Below are 21,323 nucleotides of genomic sequence, written 5' to 3'. Positions count from 1 at the left end.
AAAAATGAAAAGTGCTAATAGCAGAACATCCTGATACATAGTTATAAATGATAAGCAGTGCTGTAATATATTACTAATAACTTTTTATAATTAAAGTATCATTGCGTTCACTATTGGAATAATGTGTATTTAAATATAATATCGATTGTAAATAAATATTGTGTAGGTATTAATTCCGGGTATTGTGAAAATATACACAAAACCAAATTAATTTAACCATTTTCAATATAGATAAAAGTATTGAAACATAATTAAAGACAAATTACATCGACTTCACAAATATTATTTTATGTCATATTTACTTTTTTTTTTTAAAATTGAAAATTGCGTTTTTACTGGATCTAAAATTTTTGATTAAATAGATTTAAAATTTAATTGCAAAATAAACAAAACTAAATTAAGTGAATTATTTTCAATGCAGATAAAAAAGGTGAATAATAAAATTTAATCAAAGACAATTTCACAAATATTATTCTGAGCCATATCTATTTTAAAGGACATAAAGTAAATTAATAATTAACATAAAATGAAATAGAATTAAAAATTTAATTTTTAATGCATCGAAAGTTTTTAATCATGTTGAAGTAAGTGGTGAGATGAAATAGAACAAAATTATACAATATGTGCAAGTATTAAAGCGATGATATTAATGTTTTAATAACTGGAAGCGTAAATAATTATTATTTATGTTAAAATAATAATTATTTAACTTCAAATGATTATGCAAATCAAATAATTATTATTCGAATTCATTACAAACCTACTACGCCGGCATTTATTTTTATTATACAGCGCATTCGAATTCATAAACTTAAATATAACTTTTATTTATTTTTATTTCACTCACCCAAAATGACTCCTGGAAAGACATTTCGTTGTTTTCATGAATTTTTCAAAATAATCCTTTAATAATGTCAAAATGTAAACATCTTCAACAACATGTGGGATGCGGGTGGGAATGCAAGCAGGGGATGATTGTTTATAATAAAAAAAAAGAGAGAAAAACACAAATATCCAGTGAGAATCTTTGCACGACGAGTGACGAACACTATTAATTTTCAAAAACAATATACACTCTTTCACATTTTAACCGTTGTTCAACATCTACAACTTCTTGCCCATAAATAATACAAAAGCACTGACGCACCGTCTTTCGAATACGTTGGTGTCTTCCTTTTAAATGAAATCATTACTTTGAATGGTAGTCATTGTTGATGATGGGGAAATGAAATTACAGCAGAAAAAGTTTTGATTTTGCATTTAAATAGCGCCATCTATTGTAATTTTAAGAAAACAACTTGCAAAGAACTTTTAAGATTGCATTTATACAGCGCCATCTCTATAGTTTATTTAAAACGATAATTTTCCCCAGCTTCGTTTTTTCATAATTTAATTTTTATGAAAAAAAGGTTGATAGTCAAGAAAGAAATTATTAAATAAATCTCTCCCATTTTTTATTACTTTGATTTTTTCAGTTTTCATTTTTAAAAGAAAAAAAAAACTCTTATTTATACGCTTCTTCTTCGATATATCACATTAATACAACATGGCCAAAATTTTCAAATAATTTGCTCTTGTTCACAAAAATTATATTGCATTAACTAGGCTACATTTATCTTTCATAAATCATCTCAGCAACGTTTTCATAGTTTCACTTTTAATGGCGAGGCAACGAGTTTGGATTTAAGCATATTTTATTAAATGAAAAATAAATAAATAAGAAATAATTTTACTCTTTGGCCTGTATATGTACTGAGGACAGTTAAAATAGGAAATAGCTTTATAATAATTTTTATTGTAAAAATTTTTTCATTTTAAAAATATACTGTATTTTTTACAAAAGTTAACACCTGCGTAATAACAATAGCAGTCCACATAGCCAATTAAGAGATACTAAACAATTCGTTTAAGATTATCATTCAAAAGTTCAAATTTCTTTTTAAATAATCAGATTTATATGTGACAACATCCGCTTTCTGCCTCAATTTTTTTATTTTATTCAATCAAGTCAAGCACGACTCTTTAAAATGTAAATCTTGTGAAAGAGAAATTATATTTTTCAAAAACAATGGACAATTAATGCTAACATAAAAAAAAAAATTTAAAACATATTCACGAAAAAACATTTAAATCTGCAATAACGTTCGAAAAAATTGAAATTTAGAAGAAATCTTTAAGTTCATAAATGAAAACACTTCCCGCATGGCAAATTTCAACTGAGTAGTTGCATTTCAGCAGGTAATAGATAGACACACATGGTTTTATAACAGCTGATAATGAACGAATAATCGAATAGTATATTTTTTTTTTTTTTTGTTTTTTTTTTTTGTTCCATAATACTCTTTGTATATTCTTAAACACGCTTTCGTAGTTATAAGTTTTGATCAATACTTCCGAACAAATTAAAACGTCGACAACAACATAAAAAGCTTGTGCTAAGTACATTATCGAAAAAAGCCCTTTTAGTAAATTTTATAGAAATAATTTATTTAGTAAATATATTTGTGAATAAACTGTAAAGTTTTAAACAATATCTTGACTTTTGATTGTTTTAAAAGATAAAAGTTTTGACTGATGTTAAAATGTTTGGAACAAAAAAAGTTTTTAAAGTCGTTTTCAATAAAATATATTTTAAAGAATCGCCTGCTTCTTAATGCTTTATTTTTTTTTTTTTTTTTTAGCTCACTGTATGGTAAATTTGATTATTCTATTTTAAATTCCTAACATTTTAAAGTTATTCTAATTTTATTTTCTTAATGGGATACATGCAAGTGACGTACTATGGTTATCTCGATCTTGATTGGTTGTTGAAACGTGTCATTTGTTTACGTTAGCAACTTTTCTTTCCATTCTATTTCGAGTAAGCCAAACCCGTCAAGTATCAATTCTCTTGAAGGACACATTCTATATTCTTTCACAAAGATTCTTTCACGAAGAATTCAATTCTTTCACTACATAACACAAAGATAAGCATGAAGTCATGTAGAACATGAACAAACTAATTATGCATCGAAGTTGCCAGATACACAAACAATGAAATGCATAAACAAATAATAAATCTAAGTTAAGCAAAGGACGTAGACGAGGACTATATTTAAAAAAATTCGATGCGTGATACGGCGTTGTATTTAATTCGCTTCAGGTTAATTATCATTCTAACTTATGTGGAGAAGCTTAGGTCGACTTTAACAAGCTATTTTGCTTATGACCGATCAACTGGAATGAAGTTGAACATGTAAGGGCTCCACTATCTTCAATAGCTTAGGGCCTCGCTAAATTTAAATCCGACCTTAAAAGGCGAACATACAACGTTTGCTAGAAGAAATATATAACAGTGTCAGATTTGGTTAGTTATATAAGTAACTTCAAAGCAGTTTTCTCTCCTGAAGAAATTGGATTTAGTTTATTACCGTTCATTGTGAACCAGTACTAAGATATTTATTTATAAGTGGAATAGCAACCGTACTTACCTTACCAATGAGTTGAATGAATGACCCGCAGTGGACTGATCGTTAAGACACGGTTCCCAGCAGATCATCGATGTCAAGCATCAGTGGCTACTGTCAGTGTGCGGGTGGGTGACAACTTGGATCAGTCTCCGTAGGGACCGAGGGTGTGCGGTATGGGTCCTCGTTAAACTGTTCTACCGTAAAGTGCTCGACTTCGCATGCAGGTCGTTGGGCAACCGAAGCAGGAGTGTCATCCCCTCTGCAGAGGATCAAAATTGTGAGGGCATGTCTTAGGAACATCCTCAGGGATGTTTCCCAGACCGTCGCCAATAGTCCATTGTGCAGCTCTAGTGCGACGCAAATGAACTACAACAACAGTTAAATGAATAACGACGACGGTATTGTTTAAATGTTTCCAAGAAAGGCAAAAGAATGCCAAAAGATTAAATGCTCAGGTATTTTTAAATAAGTAATTATTAAATCACCTACAGACACAAGGATCTACGTTCTTTATTTTTAGACACAATTATATATTAATAATTAATTAGACACAAAAAGAGGATTTAAGAGAACAGAAATTTTGTGGAATGAAGAATTGAGAGATATGGAATAAGATGCTCTATGTATTACAGATATGTTCGATGAAACTGATCAAATATATCAATTATTAATAAAAGTGCAATTTGTTAAAGAATCATTATTTATTAGCGACCAGAATGGTCAACTAGCAAGATTATCTTGTACAACATTTAAACTTTAATGCAACTAAGCCGAGTGTACTGTACAGCTGTATTTAAATACAATTTTAATTCTTCAATTCTTCCTCCAATCCTAACACACTAACCTAATTAGTTTTAAATATTATATAAACCAAATTTTTTCATCATTTAGAAATCATTAATTATTGTCCACGGCTTTGCTCGCGCTGAAGTAATTTGATTTCAATTTTAACTATTCAAAGTTTTTTATGTATTGAATTTTAGTAACAATTTAAAATCACCATTTAAATCACCCAAACCACTAGAAGTACGAGGTCGAAACATGTTAGTAGGCAGGAGTATTAAAATAATTTCCTTCTCTGTCGTGAGATAAGATAGAAAAATCATCCCAACGTTCCATTGCGTACTACACTGTACAAGACTGTTCTACTTCCTCATGCACCTCTAGATCCATAACTTGACTATCAAATAATGTATGTATCGAAAAAGGCAAGTTTCGTCGCCAATAATTAGCTACAGTATGCGGTAATAACAGTAACAATAACAGTATGCGGTACCATAGCACCGTTTATGTTTAAACTTTCTACAGCCATGTTAGAAAGGATCGAAAAATCTAAATAATTCATTCGTAACTAAATTTTTATTTCTATAAAAATACAAAATTACTCTAAATAAATACATAACGTCTAACTTTCTTTTCAACACTACTTAAATTACTAATTAAGAAAACCTAACTAAAGGAAACTAGAAAAATGCTAACTGTATAACTAATATTTTAACAATACTTAAATTATTACTTAAGACAACCTTAACAAATGAATAATAATTGCAGTGTTGCCAATAGAGAAATACCCAAGTTTATCTTGCCACATAAAGGAAATATAAACAGGCACATTAGAAGAAACTGGACTGAAATATATTAATTATTAATAGAAGTGCAATTTTCTAAAAGAATCGTAATTTATTAATATTTAGTGTCTATTACCTTTATGAATATAAGTACTTACTACCCTTAGTATCTTTACTAATTTATTAATTTTCAGCATCTAAGTTAATCTTGGAGAAGGATTAAATTAAACTGAACGTAGCACAAAACGCCCTTTTTCGAAGTTAAACAATGAAGTCATTCTTAATACCTAAGTCAATCTTGGAAAAGGAATAAATTAAAAACTGAACGTAACATAAAAAGTGCCTTTTCGAAGTTAAACAATGGAACCAATTTCAGTACCTAAGTTTAATTTTCAAAAGGAATAAATTAAACTGAACATAGCACAAAATGCACCTTTTCGAAGTTAAACAATGAAGGCGTTTTTAGTACCTAAGTTAATCTTGAAAAAGGAATAATTTAAACTGAACGTAATATGAAACGCATCTTTTCAATGTTAAACAATGAAGTCATTCTTAATACCTAAGTCAATCTTGGAAAAGAAATAAATTAAAAACTGAACGTAACACAAAACGTGCCTTTTCGAAGTTAAACAATGAAGCAGTTTTTAACATCTAAATTAATGTTGGTAAAGGAGTAAATCAAGCAGGAACAAAACTACTGCAAATAACTATTATTTACTATCTAATTTTATAAAATACAATAGTCGTAAAAGTGATTTAAAAACAGAATATGTCCATTCTTTCAACGAACATTTTAAGATAGGAGAATTTTTTTTTTCAATTGCCCTTTTCCAGCCATGTCCATTTTTTTTAAAGCATTCCAAGAGCTCTGCCCATTTTTTTTCAAACACGCATTTTATTTTTAAGTTAAACCCAATTTCTTCAACATATTTTGAGCTAGCAAAGTCCATTTTTTCAAACTTACATGTTCTTGCTTTCGTAAGTAGGAGTAGTTAAAATATTAGCCATAGTACAAAAGCCAAAAAACATTCTAAGAGTAAAATGGACAACTAGGGAAATTTTTATTTTGTGACGTAGATAAGGTAACAAACAGTTAAACAAGCTTAAAACTAAAACATAAATATTTGCCTCATAAATAACAAGCAACGTATTCAAGGTTTAAAAAGGAAGTCGTTAGATTAATTAATGAGAATAGCACCTCAAGTATTCTAGAATAAATATTTATTATAGGCAATATTTTTAATGAACATTCTCTCTTATGACATACAAATATAACAGCATAAACATTAAAATTTATTTTTTCGTGCTTTAGCAGACGCAAACAATTTTAAACTGTACAAAATCAACTGTTTTTGCGGTTTTAATTTTCGATAGAAATTATTGACGAAGAATCCTGTCTCTCTTGTGTCATTGTTGTAGACTTTTGAATTATATGGATGGCTGTAAACTTAGAGATGTTTTAACATCTTAGAGCAATATTTCTGAATATTTTTTGCTCCATGCATTTCTTTCTTCATTGTTAGTAGTTTATTTCCCTGCCCCAGTCTAAAATCCAATGAAGCAAATACTATACGTTTATTTAGTTTTAGATTATTTTCAGAAATTTTTTAAAAATTAATTACGAAATGTTATTAAAACGTGAATAAAAGTATAGTTTAATGCTTTCATAAACTGAAATACCCTACATCCGAAATAAAAAGAAAACGTAATTATTGCAATAAAAAATTTCAATTAGTTTACCTGCACTTGAAAAAAAACCCAGTTAAAATAGTCTAAAAATAGCCAAAAATGAGACGTGCACTCCTTAAATTGAAGATGAGATTCATTTTGAAATTTTAAGACACTTGTTTTTAAATTTAATAAGATATTAGCCGCTTCCAGTGATCAATTGATCCGCCTTTTTTATATAAGTTGAATTTCACTTATTTCGAGATTTAAAATCATATTGTCAAAAATTAAGATAATATGTAAGTTTATTACTAAAGTGAAACTGAATTTCATTTTTGTCTTTACATGATCGCATGGTATCATGGTGCGCAAAAAATAAACGAACCACCTTGAATAATTTTTGATCTAATGATCAAATCTTGTAAGTCCTAGGACTCGATCTTTATGGCTCGAGGTGGTGGCCTCAACTATGTCAATTAATTCGAGCAAACGATATTTTAAGTTACGAAATAAAACAGTAAAATGTAGTTCTTTTTCAGCATAAGCATACCTTTCTTTCGACAGATTCAGATTTCCGACCCCCGAAATATAGGGCATTGCAAAAAATTTGCACACATTTGTAAAATTCGTTCAGCCAAAGATGCAAACTTTTAGTATATATTCATCATTTATTTTTTATTATGTTTTCTTATTTTATTTAATAATCGTCAAAACACTTTTGAATTGTTAGGTATATAATTTTAGACACCATATTAAAGAATGTAATTTTACGTGGCAAAATACAAAATGTAAACGAAATGGATCGAAGAGCTCCTGAGAAATCAAATTTTAAAATTACGACAATTTTAAAATTCGATATATCGGAAACTATTCACCCGATTTGATCAAATTTTGAATTTCGCCATGCAAAACATTCTTTGAAATGATGTCAAAAATTGTATATCTTACAATTCAAAAAATTTTTGACTATGATTATAATATAATAATTAATTACTAAAAGATATTTTTTGCATGTAATTATTTTTGGATAAATGGATTTTATAATTGGGTGCAAAATTTTTTAAATTCGTTTATAAACACTTTAAACGAATTTATGTTTTCAAGATATGGGTCATTCTCACAAAAACAGTCATTTTCATGTCCCCAGTATATTTTATGTTTGTTTTACAGCTTACGAAGAAAAAATTTTCAGGGAAAGTGTCCTTCAGAATGCAACCTAACAAAAGAATAAAAATAAAATTATCAATTTTTATTTTTTATTTATTTTAGGTAATTAAAATATACCAATATGTCATTCCCTCACTTGTCCCCACTGCTGATTTAAGAAAAGAAAAAAATTGTTTCTGAAAAAAAGAAATTTTTTTTACAAATTCGTGTTTTTTATTTCAGAATACTGAAATATAGAATTCAGAAAATAAATTTTAAATTTAATTTCTGATAAAAATATTAACACGGCACTATTTTAAGCTTTGTCTCCAGTGTTTCGCGTCATTCCCTCACAACAATGTTCTTATCACCTGCAATCTTCTTAGAATAAAAATATTTTAATAAAAACTTCAGAAGTTAACAACTGGCATCATAGAACAAAATTGTAGTATGTTTCCATCTTCAACTTAAAGAAGCTTTGGTGCGGAATAAATTTGAATGAATCAAACCAGGTAAATTTTTTTACATTTGTCATTCCCTCATGTCATTTTTAGAGTAAAATAAAATACAATTTCATCGAGTTATTATAATTGTCGAGTTATTATAATTGTATGTGATTGACTTCAGAAATTAATTAGGCCTAACAGTTATTTTAAAATTTTATTGAATTCGTCATTCCCTCACTAGTGTATAAAGTGAGGGAATGACGCTGAAGTGAGGGAATGATTCAAGATGAGTATATTATCAAATTATTTTTTGTTCAATCGTGCCAGCCAATTTTATTTCCCAAACCTGTAAAAACTATTAAATATATAAGACTAAATTATAATAAATATTAGATATACTTAGTATGTTATCATTTTCAAACTTTAGGTAGATGTAACTTAGATAGAAACATGTATTAAAATAAAATATCATTCCCTCACTATTAGTGTCATTCCCTTACTTTTTAAATAGTGAAAATAATTAATTTACTTATTAATTAATTTGAAAAATGAATTAAAAAATTATTAATTAATTAATTATAAATTAATTATTTAAAAAATTAATTAATTTAAATCGTAAGTATGATTTATAGGATATATACTTTTTTTATAATGCCATTACATATTTCTATTAATATAAAAAGTTTCAGAGTCTTTTATTCACTTTACTTTTTTGGGATTTTATGAACTGAAAAATGACAGTTTTCTTGAGAATGACCCATATGAAGAAATACGCAAAAAATAAAATGCACGTATTTATGTAATATTTTAAATTCAATATAGAGCAATTTTGTTAAAAAATAATTACAAAATTATTGTTGCTGACTGTTGTTACACAATTTATAGGTTTATAAACTCATTTGTTGTTAATGTACTTATTCACTGGTCTTAGTTCCAGCCTCCTGATATTTGTTTGCTTAATGGTTTAGAGATGATATTGTGGGGAGAGAGAGACCATTAGACGATGCCAACCTTCATCTATCAAGAGGTACTTCAAGTTTGAATCAAGTTAGCATGTTTTATATACTAGTGAATCGATGTTTAATAATCGTAGTGAGTTACACCACAATATCTATCTTGGAAAAAGTGAAACTTCAATGTGAAAAATAGAAGAAGAAAAAGAAAATGGCTTTCATGCTGCACACTTTCCTTTCCATTTCCATCTCCAGTAAAACGTAAAGAACTTTTAAATATAAAGAAAGTTAATGTAAGAATACATAACTGAAAAATAAAAATCCATCAATATATTTTTCTAACAAGCGATTTTTTTTTAAAATAATAATTTGGAGATAATTAAAACTGGATCTCGTTCTACGCCCCCTAACCTGGTGTTCCGAGTGATCACCCGTCTTGGATACATAATTAAATTAAATTATGTGAAATTTTAAGTAAATAAATGTCCTTTATTACTTATAGAAACATTTATTTACCTTTCAAATTTCCTCAATAACCTTCAATATCTTCAAATTTTTTTCTTTTTATTATAAATAATTTTCCGACGATTATTTGTTTTGATTAAATTTATTATCTTAATAAAAACTAAGTCAATATAACAAATTTATTATTTTTGAAATGACTAATAAAATTTGCTTCTGTAGATGGCGCCATGTAAATAATTAAGTTTAAATGCTTTTATAAATTTACTTGTCTCTGTTCCCTAGTATTCAGAAATAACAGATATTTTATAACTGTTATGTTCATCGCTGAGAACTTTAATAAAATTAATGATAAGTAGGCAATCAAATTATTAGTAAATTTATGTGAAAATTAGAGACATAAATTTTTAAAAATATGATTAAAAAATTTTAATCATTAATTTTATTTTTTTCCTTCCTCCAAATTATTGCATAAAACGGATGGCAATATCTCAATCTTTCCTATTTTGCGCATGTCTTTGAAGCGGTTGGACTTGCTGAAGAAAATAATTGTATTTTAAATATTTAATTATTTTCTGTCTTCAATTTAACTTTTAAATAATAAATTTCTAGTAATGGGAGACGCTAAGTAAGAAATTTATACCATTTTAAGTGTAAATATTTATTACAGTTATTCTTAAATATGTACAACGCATGGCGTGCTAATCGGTAAAGGGGGAAAAAACCTGTAAAGAATTGAAAGTCATGATAAGCGTGAAATATTTTCTTGTCTGTCTTTAAGATTTAATGATTAAAAAAATTATTTGAATATTTTTATTAATTTGATTATATTTGGTGCCAAGAACGGAAATATATAAGTGAAAATCATGTTCGGCCTGCTTCTAAATAATTTGCTTCCCAAGATTTTCTTAAACGTTAATTTTTAATATAATTTAGATGTTAAATTACTCCTATCATAATAATCATTTTATCATTGTTTAAATCATTTAATTATAAGCTTTAAAATACTAGCTTAAATAATATTTTTTGCTTTTAAGTATCTTAGAATTTGTATCTGATCAATTGTAAAAAAAAAAAATTTATTTTTTTCAAATTTGTTATAAGTCACCAATATTAATAAGATAATTAGTTTAATTAGAGTTGTGAGTAAAGAAATGCGAAATGTAGACTTCATTTTTTTTATAGATTACTACCTCCGCCAATTTATTGGGCTCAAAGGAAAAATCTTCTATATGTTAAAGTTCAACTTGAAGATTGCCGGAGTCCCACCATAAAAATTGAAAAAGACAAACTTTATTTCAAGTAAGACTAGTTTTTTCTTTAATTTTTTATATGCATGCTAGTTTTGATGTGTACCAAACCAGGTGTCTGTCCAGATTGAATTTGCTCACAAATTCAACTTCAGGAAAAACGGTAGTTTCACAAATTTGACTTTTGGAAAAACAGTAATTTCACAAAATACTTTTTCTTATAATATTATTTTTGTATCCCTTAAGAAACGATAAATCCATATTTTTGTGTTGATTTTTTAATAAAATTTTTCACAAAATAGGTACCTCTTAGAAAAACCTAGATAGACCCCTGCAAACTTCAAAACGTTGTGGAATAAGAAATTTTATAGACAATAGTTAGCTATATACTTTACATATGACCTAAGAAGTTTCAATATTTTTCCTCACTGTCCTGAAATCGAACTTTCTCCGGGTCAAAAATTTTATTTGACCTTCTACTTTGCCTAAACTCTACAGCATAGACTCAAACCTTACAGACTATCTACTGCTTTATTCGCCTTCGACCTTACCACGACTGTCATGGAACCCTACCATGAGCTCCATGGAATCAAATTCCATCTGGGAATGACGTCACGTTCCAACGGGAATTATTTTCCCCCACCACGAACACCTTGGAAAGAGTTTCTTGGCTGGAATTGGAATCGGTTTTATTCCAACCAGTCTCCGGCACCTGGAATCGTCGTTCCAAGGAGGGAATGATGAATTTTTAAAGACTGAATACGATATTTCGTCGATGAATGTCTTAATTTTTTTTTCTATTTCTTAAGAGAAGATAACAAAATTTCTAAATGATAAACGTGCCCGAGCCATTTTCAAGACTATAATTAAAAGAGAAATGTTTTGTTTCATTAGTATGTGTGAACGAAAAGATACTTTCAGAGTTAACTAAGAAATTACAGCAAACTAAAAATAATTATGCTCTCATTATATAATAATTGTTACTATTTCTATGTTATTATTATGGGATGTATTACTTGGTCAATACCTTTTTCGGAAGTTCCAATCATTTCTTTTTTTAATTTTCTTTCGATGAACTTTTAATTCAACAATATTTAACTTCCTTTCGAACGATAGTTCTTTATACTATACGCCAATGGCAGCAAATTTAAAAGAATTTTTTACAGGCATGATGTATTATAAAGTAAACAATTTATTTATAATAAGAAAAACAAAAAAGAATAAAAATGTTTCAAAAAATATTTATGAAATTTGTATTTATTTCTTCTCTTACTCATTTTAAAAATTTTTATTCTCATTCTTCCATTAAAATATATACTACAAAAGCTGCGGAAGTAGTTCCCTGAACTTTAATTTTTAAGTATTTCATACGTAAAATGATTTTACAAATCACGAAAAAAAATTTAAAAAAAATTTACGCAGTTCTAGAAATTAATTTCTTGTGAACATATTTAACTATCAGTAAAAAGAGTCACTTTTATAATGTAACAAATAAACCAAAGTAATAAGCAAAGTAGTAACTTTTTAGTCATTCATATACTAGTTACAATTTTAATTGAAAACTAATGAACTTTTCTGAAATTAAATTAATTTCAAAGAGATCAAGGTAAGCGTTAATTTTTTTGTCTGATAAAATTTGAATTCTCTCTGGAAATTAGTTTTGATATAAAAACTAGTATAATTAGTAATCTATCTACTTGCAGTTCTCAGGCACGAAATTTTGAATCATAATTCATTAAAATATGATCATTATTTTAAGAGTTGTACTTTTTAAAAAGTATTTTAAATAAATAATGAAACGTATTAAGGGATATATCAGAAATATTTATTATGAAAAATGATTTTATTTTATGAATTATACATGATAAATATGACAGTTTTTAATTAATAAAACTATATGTATAATAAATTGAAGAATATTCGCTGTTCATGTTTTTTTAGTCTAATGGAAACAAAAAACATTATAAAAAGAAAACAATAAGTAATCAAAAATATTATCTAAATAGCAGAAGCTCGTTTCGGTTTACTCATGCTAATGCTGCCAAACTCAAAAAGAAAATCTAAAGTAAATTGTGTGATTGGTTAAATTTTAGCCACGCCCTGAGAGCGAGTTATCGTGGAACGTCTGATTCCAAGGGAGTGTTCATGGTACGGTTTTGAGCGTTCATGGAACCAAACTTTCCCAGTTTCACTTTCCAGCCGGGAATCTTCATTCCATTCCCGGTAGTTCATGGTAGGGCCCATGAGCACTTATGGTGCTATTTGATTCCTATACACTACTTGGACACTACATTACTAACAGGAGTAAAAAATCTAATTTTACACAAGTATATATGAGTTGTTATAATTAATGAATATAAATTACCTTCAAAAGTTTAGATACTTAAATATTTTTAAATTAATAATAGTTTTTAACAGGGTCCGTGATTTTTTTTATTTAAATCAGATTTTTTTTTTATTCAAATACACTGTAAGAAATTTAATTTATGATTAAAAATACTTTATAAATATTTAGTCAAAATTAAATTAACATTAAAACTATATTATAACAATATTTTAGGAGCTCTAACTTAGTAAAATAATTTTTCGTTATAATACATAGCTTTGAATGCATGGCAACCATTTGGGAACAAATGTAAGATTTAAATTTAAAGACTAGATGAAATAGAGAATTTAAAGAGTACTTCAAGAGTCTCTTTAGGTTTATTTGAGAGGCACTATATTGTGAAAATTTAGACATAATTTGTGAAAATAAAAAATTTTATTAAAAAATGAACACGGAAATACTGTAAAAATATGGATTTATCGTTTCTTACAAGACACAGAAATAAAATTTTAAGATAAAGTATTTTGTGAAATTATTCTGCAGTTTTTTCTAAAGTTGAATTTGTGAAGGTACCGCTAAACGGTAGTAAATTTGGCTTGGACAGACCCCTGTACTTTTAAAGCAAAGTTTCAATTAGCAAACCATAATTTTAATTTAAATTTGTGATTTTTTTTCCTCTTGATTTTTAAAATGACAAAATAAATGTAACAGGTTGTGTTTATAAATGTAGTCATTCATCAATAAATAAATATTTAATCAATATATTTTTATATTAAAATATTCCTTTTTAATCCTACATCAAATGTAGATTTTAATTCCATGCTTTTTCAATCAAAAGGTAGAATTCTAATTAACATTTGCACTTTTTTTTTTTGAAAAAAATTCATGTTTATTAATTTAGGGATGAGATTTTTCCGCTTTTAAACGGATTTTCGCTTTTGTCTCTCGAATTTCAACCTTTTCTGAAAATTTAGTCATTGATATAAAATAATTATATTTATTTCCCATTTGATATATAGATATAATATATCGAAAGGTATATAGAAAATTCAAACTACGTAGCTGCCAACCCTTTTACATATCTAATTATTTTAGCTTTTACGAGCAGAAAATAAGATTTTCCTCATTTTTACCCGTCACTAGATAGCTCGTATTTTCGCATTTACCTGATTTAAAAGTTTCGATTCTTATTCACGCGATTTCAATATCGTTCATTGCAATTCTGATTTACGAGATTTAAAAATCCAATATCGCGATTTGTATTGAAGCGTTTTTAAAATTCTATGTAACAATTCGTATTCACACGAGTTTATCCAATGTCGTGATTCATATTTGCGGTTGTAATATCCAACAGCTATTTTCGTATTTACACGCGATTCAAAAATTAGTCTTTGGGTTCATATTCACACGATTTAAAAATTATGCATCTTGATTCGTAGTTACGCGATCTGAAAATTACGCATCGTGATTTGTATTTTCACATTTTTGAAATCCAATATCGAGTTTCATTCGCGTGATTTCAATATCGTGATTTATATTCACACGATTTTAAAATCCAAGATCACGATTCCTGCAAAAAGTAATTTTTTTTCTTGAATTAGTTACTATAAACGTGGCAGTTTTTCCATCGATGATTATTGCTATATATAGGCATTACAACATCAGCGAAACTGGATGAGAATGTTACTGATATTTTTGCTATAAATCACGATTTACTCACGTGAAAATTCAGCTTTTTTACCTTTTGGCCAATCTCATCCCTGATTAATTACTTTCTACATCTATGCAAGTCTCTATTAAGACAGCATTAAATGTTTACTTAAATCTGTACTTTCAATCTCAAGAATCAATAGATTTTTGAAAATGTAATTTTAAATGTGTTGGAATGTAACACACGTCAAGTAAGTAATTTCGTTAACTAAAATTAATGTTGCAATTTATTTAAAATAAATTTTAAAACTAAGAAAAGAAAGTAATAAAAATATCAATAATATCAAATATAATTGAAACACTGTTTTTTAACTTTTAAAATCAATATACATATTTAAAAAAATCAGTTGATTTAAATTGTGATTTAAATCAAGCTGATTAAAATCAACAAACCCTGGTTTTTAAGCTAAAAAATAACCATAGATAGACTTAAATCATTGTTATTCTGCATTGAATCATTCCACTGGTAGATTACAAAATGCAGTCTGATTGAAGAAATGTTTAGTTATCTAAGAATAATTGGTATACGTTCTTTTATTTGTTTTATTATGTAAAAGCTTGTAGAAAGCTAAGTAGGAAAACTACATTTTCAATTTATACTACTGCTTTATTGTTAATTTTAATACAGCTTCTTAAGATTAAAATTTTCTTTCTTTATCAGTTCTCTTTTATCATTATAAATAGCAGGCAGAGGTTATTACTATTAGTTGTGTTTGCTTAAGATTAATGTACCAAAACAAAGTTTGTGTACTGGCTGTTGAATAAAAATTCTTGTTCTATCTGCAACAGTGTATCAGTATTGATTGCTTGAATGTGATGGTTGCTGCATAAATATTAGTTATTGTTTTGCAACGTTTGATTTTAAAGATTTTTATAATTACAGAGGTAAAGGTGGCACAGAGATGAAAGAATATGAAGTATCTCTTGACTTCATGAAAGAAATTAAACCTGAGGTAAGCTAAGCATAGATGTTTTGAGAGATTTTATATTTTATGCGTATTGAAAGTAATATTTTATTTAACTTTATGCAGGCAATACAATCAAAGAGAAAAATATTCACTTCATATTACCTGGTTTTTCATTATCAGATTTTTATCACGTTTTAAAGTGTATAAAGGGTAATATAGTATAGGTCAAGGGTAAACCTTAAATATGGTAATTTAAACCCATATTAATCTCGTTATTTAAGCAGGTATAATATACTACTAGCTAAATATACATTTTTCTTTTGATAGATTCTTTATTCTCAAAGTATAGTTCCAATCGGGAAAATCTATTGTAATAGCTTGCAATAAAAATTTAACTTAGTTTTTATCTTTTACTTTTTTTTTAACTCCAAGGCTGGTAGTAAAAGTAAATTTAAAAACTTTTGATTAATGAAAGACTATCCAAGAGAAATGTTATGCATTGAAAATTTTCCATCATAAACACTGCAATCTTAATTGTCAAGACTTACAAAAGAGGAGGAAAAATTTTTATATTTTAAAGCTTGTAGGCTGTGTTAGATAAATTTTATATTGACTCAAAGTTGCTGTTTCTAACTTTCTTTCCCTCCAAATTTGATCTCATTTTTATTTTTTTTTTAGTTAGTTAATACCTTGATGGATTTTAAATATTTACACACTCACATAAAATAAATAATGCAGCAAGATGAAAATTTAAGAAATAAAGCATAAAATTCCGAGTCACAATAGTCCCAAGCTGTTAATACTGCTGCTAATACTTTCTCAGTTTTAACAACTGAGAAAGTATTTGAAAAACGGAAATCAAAATAACATCAACTTATTAATAACATGTTATTAATCTGCTTCATGTCATGTAATTTATTTTGGTTTACATATTTTTTTCTCTTTAAATAATTGTTGTAATACTAGTTCCTTATTAATCTGTACTTGTTCTTTTTTAAAACTTTTTTTGTGTGCCTATTTAGTGTTAATCTAGATAAATAATTGCTACTGATTTTTATGATTTTCATTTACATTTTGTAAATGATATTTTTAAAGTAGCTAGATTAATGTTGCTGTAATCAACCAGTTCATTTCTAATGATCCGGTCAAGCCAGTAACAACATTCATTTTGTAAAAAAGATGATCTCAATTTTAATACAAAACTATTTCTTATTTTATCATAAAAGAATTTATGTTTAAAAATGTAGTTTTAAATAATAGTATGAAATCTCATATTTGTTTAACAATATAAGTTGTTTTTATTTAATATATATCAAGTTCAAAAATTTTGGTCTGGAATTTATGACTTCATAAGTTTTACTAATGGACTATAGTTAACATTTTTATTTTTTTACTGCATTTTTTAAGTAGCTGAGCAGGTGTTACTGTAATAAACAAACTAATCTATAATGATGTCTGGGGGTCAAACTAATAGCATGTATTTCTGTGAAAAATGAAATGTTATAATTTTTTTTTCACACTAGTATATTTCTCTATATTAAAAATACTTTAATTTTAGTTAATATTCCATTTTAAGTAAAGAATTTTTGTTCCTTCAATGTTGTATAAAAAATGCTATGATTTTCAAGTTTTTATTTGATTTTGATGTTTTAAAATGCATTCTAGCTTTAGATTAATTTACCGTTATTTACTTTACCTCGATTATCTCAAGTTTTAACATAAAACTGTTTCAAAAGTTTTATATTTTTATTTTACTTCTTTTTTTTCTTGGTTTTTTAAATGATACACTTTTAAGCAAAATATTATAATAACAAAGTTGTTGATTTAAGTTAACTATTTCATTGTATTTTAAAAACATTTGAAATAAATTGGATTTGACATGTATTTAAAGTATTCCTTAGTATTGATTTTGTACAAAGTCTGAATAGGGTGTGTAGCCTTTTTAAAAAGCCCTTAATGGTGCTTTTTTCATAGCGTGTTTTTTGAGATTTTTTCTTTACCATATTTATTTTCGTCACAAATTATGCAAAATGACATAGTACTATCCAACGTTTTCAAAATTAATTCAACCCCAATCTATTTTGCTGTAGTTTATAAAAAACGCCATTCGTTTTACATGTTTGATAAAATACTTGATGATCCGCATGTGCGTATGCTGAGCTGGATTCAGTAGAGAAGATTTTTGTCCTCTCGTGCAACTCTGCTACATTTTCAAGATATTCTCAATTTCAGGATTCAATTTGTTTTGAAATGATAATTTAAAAATACTTCATATTTATAATGGGTAATAATTATCCTTATGCTGAAATTTTTGGTTTTAAAGCGCTTTAAAATATTTTTTGAGTGCTTGAAAAGTGCTTATTTTTTGTTGAAAAATTTGGCTACGCACCTTGTTAGAAATTCAAACAAATTTAGGAAGGAAAAGAAAGCCCAAATCTTTATTTATTTATTTTTTTTCTTTCAACAAGTTAGCTTGAAATTTCATTTTAGACACTCATTTTGTAATTAGTCTAATAATTAAATTCTGAAAAAGTCATATGGAAATGAAAAATTTAACTATAAAATTTAGTTAGGATAAAATTCTTATTTTCTTGTGGAGTTGCAATCAGAGTTCACTAAAACGACGAATTTTGAGCAATATTAATACCACACACTTTGTAAAGTATTAAAATTAATTCAATAAGTAATGCAGTCCATTAGGATTAAGAATTTAATTAAATTTTGATTGCTTTTTCTTCCTCACTTAACAAAAACTCATGCATTTATTTAATGTCTGCTGTCTCAATGGTTGCAGTTTTGCCATATTTCTTTATAAATTTGTACTTGTGTATCTGCAGCAAAATATATTTTTAATTCTTTTACTTATAAAAGAAATAATAATTTGCTGCAATATCAAATACTTTTTACTGAACCAAATTTTGAAAATTTCAAATTTGGTCAAGAAAAGTGTGACAACTATAACTTCATGTATGTAAAATTTCCATGAAGGTGTTAAAATCCCTTTCCTAGTTTGTGATTCGCGTGTTTTTGACAGTTTAATATATTTGTGTGTATGCATTTTCTTCTTAGGACTCTAAGCATGCTGTTAGGGATAGGGCTATTGAATTTGTATTAATTAAGGCAGAAGATGGTTTTTGGAAGAGACTTTTAAAAGAAGATAAAAAGGTATAGTTTTAAGTTTTATCTAAGTCGTGTATTTTTATTTCTTTAATGACTTATTTTTTAATTTTCTAATGTTTGTATGCTAAAATCAAAAAGTGGCTTGAAATTATTGTATAAATTTTTTTTTGCAATATAGAAAGTTTCTTTTTTTTTTTTTTTATGTCATTTTTATGGATTGTGAAATGCATGAATTTAGCTGAAATAGATATTTCCTGCTTCTCATTAACTTCTAAAGAATCTGCAAAAGAATGGATTTATTTGCAAGGTTTTTTTTTCTCCCTCTGGTAGTAAAGGCTTATAATTTATATAGATGCAATGATCTCAATTCAAGGTATCCAGTATACGTACAATACATTTTGAAGATTATCCAGTATACGTATAAGTACATTTTAAAAAATTCCCTAAAATTGAGTAAATTTCCTTTAAAAAAAGTCCTTATTGAAATAAAATATTTGCACAGATTATTGATTGCTTGAATATTTAAATAAGTATTGCTAATACGTAATGAAGTTAGTCTCATTTATAAAATTTTGTTTATTTGTATTATTCAGAACTTTTTTTATTTAATGAATTAAATGTCTATTGCCACATAGCATTTAAAGTCCATTTAATGTTAATCTTAGCTGGGAAATATTGCAGTTTTTCTATTTTGATTACTATAAAAGTACCAATGTAAAATATTTAGTACATCATGCAACAATTATCATAAAATTTATATTTCGTAAAATCTACTGGATTTTTTTTCTTATCCATGTTGACAGCGATGGTCATACAATACTTTCTATTGTCAATTTCAATTATTACTAATGGTGACATGAGCTTTGGGCAATTAATTATTCCACCATTTAAGAATGTCATGTTTGCAGACTTTGAATTGAAACGTGACACAACATGTTACATTTGTAACCTAAGTAAATTTTTTAGGTTTTTAATAATTGGGATATTTACACATTTGATACAAAGGCTCATTTTTCTGAAAATTATTGCTAGTCTTGCTCAGGTTTTTTTTTTTTTTATCTGAGTTACATACTTTCAAAGCCTGCAAATATGTCTTTTTAAATGGTAGAATTGAATTCTAGACCAAAAAAGAAAGTTTACTTATTTCGTTAATTTGTAGATTCTGCTGTGATTTTAGAATTCTAGCTTTTTCACCTTTAGTTTCAAATGTCAATTTTTGCAAAAGTAAAAGTAATATTTATTAAATAATTTTAATTCCAGTTCCATTGGTTAAAAGTTGATTTTAATAAATGGAAAGATGAAGATGATTCAGAAGATGAACCTGAAGGAACAGACTTCGAAGAGGTAACTTCTAAGAGGTTTTTTATTAATTTTGTTTCTCTAAATTAAAGAGCAACTTAGATCTACCTTTCTTTTGTATTCTACCTTAAGAATTTTAATTTGTTCCTTATTTCCTATATATTTAAAATATGTGTTTTCAAATTTTTAATTGTATTTTGTTCGGTAGAAAGAATCAAATGCGCTATTTTATCAAAAATTCAAACTTTATGTCAAAGGACTAGCTATGTTACAGAATCTGTTATGATAAAATAATTAATAAGTTCGATTGTGGTAGTTATTTAGCACTTTTTAACTGATGCACATGAGTATTGATTAATTCTAAAAATAAAGAAAAATTTATGTTTATGTATTTCCGATTAATAGTGCAAAATAAAGAAATATTGTTTGAGATTATTATTTTTTTTTTTTAAATACGCCTGAACATATTATTTAAGATCAAAGTAGATGACTTCACAATTCTCTCATAAGTCTTAAAATATTATTTGTGTCTATGCCTATAATATTTGTCCATGTTAGCGCTAAGCTAAATATTTTAAATTGTTTACCTTCTGAAAATAAAGTAATAAAATATGTTAACTTATTCCATTTCTTTTTCCTTTTAAAAAATATAAGATTTATACTTCTTACAATTCTTATGGAATTCTGATATACTTTTGCAGATGATGCGAAAAATGGGCGGTGGTGGAGCAATGAATGACGGTGATTTTAATTATGTAAGTAATATTTAAAACCAGTTTTTCTTTTCTTTTTTTACTGACATTTGTACTCCTAAGCTTTTTTTTTTTTTTTTTTTTTTTTTAATTATTAATTATTTCAAGTTTTGAGAACATAAATAAGTACTTATTTGCTTTGAATTTTTGACTTAAAAACTTTTTTAAAGAATAATATGAAAAGTAAAATAAATTGGCTTAAAAATTTCTTTTAAAAAAACTAAACTACTAAGTTTTTTTTTTTTTTTTTGTAAAATTAATGTCTT

General features: G+C 26.7%; 2 protein-coding genes across 3 annotated transcripts in view; one reads left to right on the top strand and one right to left on the bottom strand.

The window, feature by feature from the left end:
* The window catches only part of Nost (Nostrin), a 115,678-nt gene extending 114,440 nt beyond the window's left edge, over window positions 1-1,238 (bottom strand). The window contains exon 1 of the mRNA XM_087154284.1: window positions 848-1,238. Within this exon, the coding sequence (XP_087010410.1) occupies window positions 848-871 (24 nt within the window). The 5' untranslated portion in view covers window positions 872-1,238. The remainder of the gene's footprint in view (window positions 1-847) is intronic.
* An 8,954-nt stretch (window positions 1,239-10,192) lies between these two features.
* The window catches only part of LOC107443494 (prostaglandin E synthase 3), a 28,187-nt gene continuing 17,056 nt past the window's right edge, over window positions 10,193-21,323 (top strand). For both annotated transcript variants that reach the window (XM_016057375.5, XM_016057376.4), the window contains exons 1-6: window positions 10,193-10,320; window positions 10,878-10,994; window positions 15,862-15,931; window positions 18,956-19,051; window positions 20,267-20,350; window positions 21,007-21,060. In XM_016057375.5, the coding sequence (XP_015912861.1) occupies window positions 10,307-10,320; window positions 10,878-10,994; window positions 15,862-15,931; window positions 18,956-19,051; window positions 20,267-20,350; window positions 21,007-21,060 (435 nt within the window). In that variant the 5' untranslated portion in view covers window positions 10,193-10,306. The remainder of the gene's footprint in view (window positions 10,321-10,877; window positions 10,995-15,861; window positions 15,932-18,955; window positions 19,052-20,266; window positions 20,351-21,006; window positions 21,061-21,323) is intronic.

The sequence above is a fragment of the Parasteatoda tepidariorum genome, chromosome 10 (genome assembly GCF_982258835.1).
Source record: "Parasteatoda tepidariorum strain Cologne lab strain chromosome 10, Ptep-v5.0, whole genome shotgun sequence".
Lineage (NCBI taxonomy): Eukaryota > Metazoa > Arthropoda > Arachnida > Araneae > Theridiidae > Parasteatoda > Parasteatoda tepidariorum.
Note: the sequence above shows the minus strand (reverse complement) of the source record. Positions and strands in the feature narration are given on the sequence as shown.